General features: G+C 48.2%; 2 protein-coding genes across 2 annotated transcripts; both read right to left on the bottom strand.

Moving 5' to 3' along the window:
* Positions 1-577: 577 nt before the first annotated feature.
* Positions 578-1,537, bottom strand: LOC308221384 (olfactory receptor 8U3-like; the record flags this gene model as incomplete). Its single annotated transcript, XM_080618367.1, has 1 exon — positions 578-1,537. The coding sequence occupies one exon, from the start codon at positions 1,535-1,537 to the stop codon at positions 578-580; it is 960 nt and encodes a 319-aa protein (XP_080474493.1).
* Positions 1,538-5,605: 4,068 nt separating this feature from the next.
* Positions 5,606-6,532, bottom strand: LOC308220838 (olfactory receptor 5G3-like; the record flags this gene model as incomplete). The annotated part of the gene is made up of 1 exon (XM_080617353.1): positions 5,606-6,532. The coding sequence occupies one exon, from the start codon at positions 6,530-6,532 to the stop codon at positions 5,606-5,608; it is 927 nt and encodes a 308-aa protein (XP_080473479.1).
* Between the last annotated feature and the right edge of the window lie 1,468 nt (positions 6,533-8,000).

Raw genomic sequence — 8,000 nt, 5'->3', positions numbered from 1 at the left:
GAAATCTATTGTGAAGCTGCAGCCTGAGAGAGACTCCCCTTGATATTCAGAGTGCAGCATTGAGACCCTGATTCCCACCAGCTTCTGCACTTTGAAAGGCACAAACAATTGAAACTTTTCCTCTGACTCTTTTTGAGCAAGCAAATGTAAAACTACACTTCCTCTTCCCTCCCTCCCCAGCAGCTTTAATAAAGAACTCACAGGTAAGAGTGAGGAATTCTATTGGAGCTGAGGGACAAGGTCAAGAATCTTGCAAGAAAAATAGATATTTATCAGTGACAAAAGTTATAAATGAGTAAAGGTGATTGGTGTTTCCTGTGAGGACAGGAGGACTGGGATAATTGAGGGTGAATTCTTCCTACAGGTGGATAACAGCAAAATGTGATGAAGTTCGAGGTCCCTGCTCCTCTTGGTTTCTTTCTAATGTAGATATGATTTGGGGGGGTCTCTTTCTCATTCAATACTGTCACTGGCTTTTGTGCAAGAACTGTGTTAGAACCTACATAAAGTCATGAGGCTTACTGGAAACCCCCATTGTTTCAGTGCCCCATAGGCTTTCTCACTTGACATGAAATCTTCATGTCCTGGATGATACAACTCTTCTCTGTTGCCAGTGGTTGAAGAACCTTCTCCTGCACTTGACCAGAGCCTCCTTCACCTCCTTATTCCTCAGGCTGTAGATAAATGGGTTAAGCATGGGGTTGACCACGGCATAGAGGATGGAAGCCACCTTATCCAGGCTCCTGTGGCTAGATGGAGGTTGTAGGTACATGAAGAATGCTGACCCATATAACAAGGCAACGGCGGTCAAATGGGAGGCGCAGGTGTGGAAGGCTTTGGCCCTCTTCTGTGCTGAGCACATCCTGAGCACGGTGCGGATGATAGAGATGTAGGAGAGCAAAATGATAATGCTTGTGCCCACCACGTTGATGGTGACGAAGGCAAAGATGACCATCTCGCTGCTGTGGGTGTCAGAGCACATGAGCCTTAGCACAGGAACAACGTCACAGAAGAAGTGGTCGATGCGGTTGGGACCACAGAAGGAACCTCCAAAAGTGCACCATGTGCAGATGATGGCACTGAGGAAGGCGAATAGGTAGGATGATGCTACCAGCTGCCAGCAGACGCGGCTGGAGATGATGGTCACATAAAGCAGGGGCTGGCAGATAGCAACGTGCCGGTCGTAGGCCATCATGGCCAGGAGGTGACACTCAACAACAGCGAAGTGTGTAAAGCTTTGAGACTGCATCATGCAGCCAAGGAAAGAAATGGTTTTGTCCTCTGATAACAGGTCTGCCAGCATCCTGGGGGAGACAAGTGTGGAATAGCAGATGTCAACGAAGGCAAAATGGGTGAGGAAGAAGTACATGGGGGTGTGGAGGCTGGGAGACACCCGCACCAATGTGATAATGCCAACGTTCCCCACCAAAGTGACAATGTAAATCAATAGAAACAACACAAACAGAGGCATCTGCGCACGTGGGCTGTCTGTAATTCCCAAGAGGATGAATTGAGTCTGCGTCTGATTCCCTCCCATTATCAGGTATTACTTTCTGAGAAAAAAAAGAAGAGAAGTATCACACTGATGAAATACAGATATGCACTTCTGGACCATTTTTTTACTCCAATGAGTAGTTCAGCTGCCATGTTTCAGTGTTCTACTATATTTTCTAACACCAATTCTATATACTGGGACACTAAAAACTATGGATTTCTTTTAACACCTGTGCTTTGAGATGTAAGAAAAGAATCAGATCTTTATTCACTCTCAGTTTGGAGGCAATTTGTGTCAGAAGACAACTCAGGGGGACCTCATAGGAGTGCACATAAACCTGAAGCAAGAGAAAGTCACATTCCCTGTGAAATCCCAGCTTAGACATTAATGACCTGCACACATTTTCCCTTGGCTTTTAATTATAATTCCAATCACCAAATCACATTTATCAAGCTATTTATGATCATTCAGAACAGATAATATTCACATTAGTAAATATATAATTTTTACCTTTCTGAGCTCCATCACGCTGAAGCATCCTAAGTTCACAGGAATTAATTTGCTTGCTTGAAAACTGAGTTGATCTTAAAACGTGCTGATTCCAAAGGCTGATTTGTTAGTGACTATATTCTGCTGACAATCTGCAATGTTGCATTTCTTTGTAACAGAATAAGATTCATCCTCATTTAACTCTTGAATAAATCAGTGTATCTTGCCTTAGCTGCCTATGTAAAAGAAACACAACCTGCATCAGACATCGCTTCCTCATCTTATAAAGAAAACACACATTGGTAAGGCTGTTTTCTGACATAGCTCCCAAAAAAGTGACACTAGAACATGCAGAAGCAAGCCCAGTGCCTCAATGCAGGTGAGGCTGTGCTTTGTGTTGGTGTTACCTCCTGTGCCTTCCCTCTGCCACCGAGTGATGGGAGCCAAGGGTTTATCCCCAGTGCAGCAGAGAACATCCACATGCAGGCATCACCTCTGTTAAGCACCTGATGTGAAGAGAGATGAGCTCCTGCCAGACTCCCAGAGCTGAGCTTGTGGTGCTGGGTCTGTAAATACAGTTGCATGTGCTCTCCTGGGAGGAAGCCTCCAGGGCTGCTCATGCTTTCCCAGAGGAAAACAAAGAGAAGGAAAAGCAAAGGGTGTGAAATCACCTCTGAAAGGCATTGTAGTGTTTGGGCATCTGAGTGACATGGTGTGGATGAGGCATCCCTGAGCACAGCTACACAGCAGCAGTGATGAGCAGCTCATAGGATGCTTGTGACATACTTGTGGACCATGCGAAGGTTTTGGTTTGACCTTGGCAACAGAAGGAGCATGGGTTTAGAGCCATTTCTGATCTTGCAGAGGGTCCCCTAATGGGACATGAAGCACAAGTGACTCCATCTCTGGAGCTGCTGATGTTCCTCCTTGGACACTTGAGGGCCCAGATTTCCAGCCCCAGTGGTGTTACCCACATGCAGTGCTTGGAAGTCCAACAGCTGAGCTGGTGACTCTGGGCTTCCACTGTATTGAAGGGTGAGAAATGGGCATTTTGAAGCAGGGAGGAATTATCCCAGAGTGAACTAACAGGCCTTTATTCCCCTGAGCAGCCTCAGCTGGGGCTCCATCCCCACCCTCTGCCCATTTGTTGCCCTTCTCTATTTAATCTCAGCCCAGGGAGGTTAAACTTCATAAGAGGAGTTCTGGTTCTCAGTTTGGCAGGAGGTGTGCACACCTATGGAATCTTCCCATGGTGACTTAAGCTTGCTAATGGATCTCCCTGCCGCTGCTGAATCTGATCCTGAGCAGGTTGTTTACTACTTCTGTATTGACCTGTTTTGGTCTTGGACTTGGCTCATTGTCACCAACTTTCCTGATGCTCTGGAGTCTTGGCTGAACTTGGCCCTGGTCTCTGTTCCTGCCCTACTTCTCTTGCTCAGGTACTGTGGGATGGTCCCTGCACACCAGGGTGTTCTCCTTTGGCTCTGTTTAGAGAGATTCAAGAGAGAAACCACTGAGCGCTTTCTGGGCTCCTGCAGAGTAGAACCCATCACCCTCTGCACCCAATAGTCCAGCCAGTGCTTACTGTTCTGGCAGTCTTTCTCCACCCAGAACATGTCCCTGTATGGGCAAATTAGGAGATAGCCTTCTCAATAAGGTGAGTAGAGTAATAAATTGATCCTTCTACTCAGTTGTTATTATCTTTTTCTTAGTGCCTTCTCCTTTACCAAGTGCAGCATTAGACTTTTATTCTTCAGTAGATTGGCAAGACTTTGTTTTGGAAGTAGCTTTGGCACATTGTTTATCTGCTGGTTTTGTGACAGAGGACACCAGAGCACCACTGACACCAAGGACTTTGGTTTCCCCAGCCTCTTCCTTAGGCTTCCAGGCTTGGTTTGGAACCATTTCTAAGTCTTGCTTTCTTCCTAGGACTTGTTTGTGCAACAAGACCACTGACAATCTGATTTTTCTGCTCTATTTTATTGCCTGCATCAAAGGTCTCTGTGGTGCCAAGCTCTTTAGCATTTAATTATATCCATTCTAGCTCATTCATTCACAAAGATAGAAGCCACTTTTTCCCTGACTTAAGACAGCATCTCCTATCAAGCTGCTGTTTGTCAGAGCACAAAAAAGAGACTGATCACCATAGACTCATAGAATAGTTAGGGTTGGAAAGGGCCTTAAGATCATCTAGCTTCAACCCCCCCTGCCGTGGGCAGGGACACCTCACCCTAAACCATGTCACCCAAGGCCTCATCCAACCTGGCCTTGAACACCGCCAAGGATGGAGCATTCACAACCTCCCTGGGCAACCCATTCCAGTGCCTCACCACCCTCACAGTAAAGAATTTCTTCCTTAGATCCAATCTAAACTTCCCCTGTTTCAGTTTGAACCCGTTACCCCTTGTCCTGTCACTACAGTCCCTGATGAAGAGTCCATCCCCAGCATCCTTGTAGGCCCCCTTCAGATACTGGAAGGCTACCAGTTCCTAACCTGGTCCCTAGCTTCCCGGAAAACATCCCTGTATTCTTCCCAGGCCGCCTGTCCCTGCTTCCACCTTCTATAAGCCTCTTTTTTAACTTTGAATTTTCCTGAGCAGCTCCTTATCCATCCAAGGAGTATCATGGCTTTTATTGCTGCCATCAGGGAATGGAAAGCAAAGGTGTTGATCAGGGGACAGGGGTTCCTTGACTGTATCTGCCCTTTGTTGGGGATTCATCACTATCACATTTTAAAACATTTTCAAAATGCCTTCAGTCATAGAAGTGGTCACACAAATACCATATTTCACTCACATTCTTGGCTGTCTGAAATGACACGAAGTGAATGATGCTGGAAATCATTTAATGAGGTTTGTATATCAAAACCTAAAAATACTTCCTGCATGGCATCATGGTTACTTGCTGTCATCTCTATTACTCTTGCTAAAGGTGTTTTTGTCCTTTAGTAAAGGCCCTGAATGAATTTAACAACACTGTCTAGAAATTCAGTGGAACGATGGAATTCACTCTGTGTTTGTTCTCATTTGCCAAGCAAAAGGAAGAGCAAACAGACAAAGCTCTTCAAGCTCCCCATATCCAACCATTGCCCAGCACTGCCAAGGCCACCCCTAACCCATGGCACTGAGGCCTCATCTCCACGGGGTGTGAACACTTGCAGGGCCGGTGCCTGCAGCCCTGCCCTGGGCAGCCTGTTCCAATGCCTGAGCACCCTCTGGGGCAGGAATTGTTCCTCAGCTCCATCTAAACCTGCCCTGGTGCAGCTTGAGGCCGTTTCCTCCTGTCCCATCCCTTGTTCCTTGGGAGCAGAGCCCAGCCCCTCCTGGCTCCATCCTCCTGTCAGGCAGGTGCAGAGAGCGATAAGGTCCCCCCTCATCCTCAGATGAAGGGAAGTGCATGCTTGTAGTTGTCTCCCTGTATCTTGATTAGGTGAAATTAACTACTAAATATACTTATCAACGTTTGGAGAGTGAAATTGTTTGTATTCTCAATCACATCTACTGGTGCATTGTGTAAGTCCAGATGCAGAAGACCCCCAACATATTCTCCATATTTAATGAAAACGTGAGCATCTCCACCACATCTCCATTCTACCCGAGCCTAAACTTGAAACATTCAATATCACTTTATTTTTATGAGTCTCCTCAAAGCCTCCTTCACCTCCTTATTCCTCAGGCTGTAGATCACGGGGTTCAGCATGGGAGTCACCACGGTGTAGAGCACCACAGCCCATTTATCTGCTCCTCTTGAGCTGTCTGAGATGGGGTTTAAGTATGTAGATAATGATGCCCCATAGGAGATGCTGACAGTGGTGAGGTGGGAGGTGCAGGTGGAGAAGGCTTTGCGCTTGCCCTCAGCTGAATTGATGCTCAGGATGGTGGCGATGATGGCCACGTAGGAGAGCAGGATAACCAGGATGCTGGACACACCAAAGAGAGATGCTGCAGTGGTCAGGATGGTGTGGCTGAGGGTGGTGTCGGAGGTGGAGAGCGAGATGAGAGGGGAAATGTCACAGAAGAAGAGGTCGATGGTGCTGGAGCTGCAGAAGGACAGGGTGGACATGCTGATGGTCTGTCCCACACCATTGGTCAGCCCCACGAGGTACGAGCCAGTCACCAGCTGGAAACAGCACTTTGGGGACATGACAAGGGGGTACAGCAGGGGATGGCAAATGGCCACGTAACGGTCATAGGCCATCGAAGCCAGCAGGAAGCTTTCACTTATCCCAAAAAGATCGAAGAGGAAGACCTGAGCCACACACCCAGCATAAGCAATGCTCTTCTTCTCTGACATGAAGTCAACCAACATCTTGGGGGTGATGATGGTGGAAGAACAGAGGTCTACAAAGGCCAGGTTGCCCAGGAAATAATACATGGGGGAGTGGAGGTTGGGGCTGGCCCTGATTAAGATGATGATGCCCAGGTTGCCCAGGATGCTGACAAGGTAGGTGAGCAGGAAGAGCAGGAACAAGTAGACCTGAGTCACCGGGTCCTCTGTGAACCCTGCCAGGCTGAACTCGGTCACTTGGGTGCAATTGCTTTGTGCCATGGGCTGGATGGTGCTTTCTGTGTCAGCTCCTCACTGGAGGCTTCTTCTGGAAGAGGCAGGGATGTCCCAGGTGGAAAAGCTTCTGTGTGGTGGGAGCTGCTCAGAGACAGCCCTACAGGATGTAAAGGGAGAGTTCAGGCACAGATCAGTCAGGACCAGGATGGGGAAAGTGCTGTGCCAGCACAGGTAGAAGAAAGGGGTGCTCAAGCTGTTGAACACCATTGCACAACGTGGTGCATGCTGCTCTGGCTCACTGCTGGATGTAGAGCAATGACCCCTGTGGAAAGCAATGGGAAGGTTCCACACCCGAGTAGCTTTACCTTAGTGCTGCACTTCATTGCCTGCATTAGTGCTGAGCCTGGGGCTTGGAGTCCATGCGGCTCAACCTGGAACACAGAGGAATGTGGTGCTTTCACAGTACAGAATTAATCCTTCATCCTCTTGTGGGTATTTGCCAACCACCCGCTCCTTCCCTCTCTCCTTGGGTTTCTTCCTAACTGAAACAAATCCCTGACCTATGGGAAGTGCAGGTTGGACAGGGCAACCTGCTCTAGTGGAAGGTGTCCCTGCCTGTGACAGGGGATTGGAACTGAATGAGCTTTAAGGTCCCTTCCAACAGAAGGCATACTATGACCCTATGCAACCTTACACAGTGGTTAATATCAGTTTCCCCTCCCTCCTGACACACTCTTTCAGATCTAAAACCTTTTCATGGTTCTTTAACCTGTTCCTTGAGTCTCCAATACAAACTGGTGAACCCCTGAGCTCAGCAATCTTTTCCTGAACATGTTTTGTGGGAAGAAAACCATCTTCTTAACCTGCCTCATCTCAGCAATGGGGAGCACCCTGAATGTCCTGTACAGGAAAGCTTCTGGTGCCCATCCAGGAAAGCTTTGTGATCAGAGCAGAGGAAGCCTCCTGAGGGTGTTCTCCACCAGGCTGATCTCCAAACCTGCCTTCTCAGCGCCAGCATGGGGAGGACACAGCACAAGCAGCTCCCTGGGAAGTCCGGAGCATCATCAAGAACTGGAGCCCAGGACCCTGTATTAGGGCAGGAGATGAAGACAGGAGCTGCTGCTTGTTGGCAAGAGAGAAGCACAGGAGAAAGATGGGCTGAAAGATGCTGCCCCTCACTTACATCTCAGCTCTGTCTCTGCTGCCCTCCTGATGCCCTCGGCGATGGATGTGAAGATGAACGTGCCTGGATCTGTGCAGGGAACCTGGGAATGAACCAGCATCAGCAAAGCCCCTTCCTATTTCATGGGATGTGGGGAGTGGGGACTGCGAAAATCTTTGGGCCTCAGGAGGTGACAAAGCCCAAAGGAATTCATTATCCCTTCTCTGTGCTGCTTGGTTTGGAGAAGTGTACCCAGAGGAGATGATCTCAACTTTGTGCGAGCAACAGGGCTTTGGGCTCCCCTAGAGCAAACCACAGAACAACCCCACCTTTCACATCCACTGCTGGAGC

The sequence above is a fragment of the Psittacula echo genome (genome assembly GCF_963264785.1).
Source record: "Psittacula echo genome assembly, chromosome: 5".
Taxonomy (NCBI): Eukaryota; Metazoa; Chordata; class Aves; order Psittaciformes; family Psittacidae; genus Psittacula; species Psittacula echo.
The sequence above is the reverse complement of the archived record's forward strand: the minus strand, read 5'-3'. Positions and strand labels throughout refer to the sequence as shown.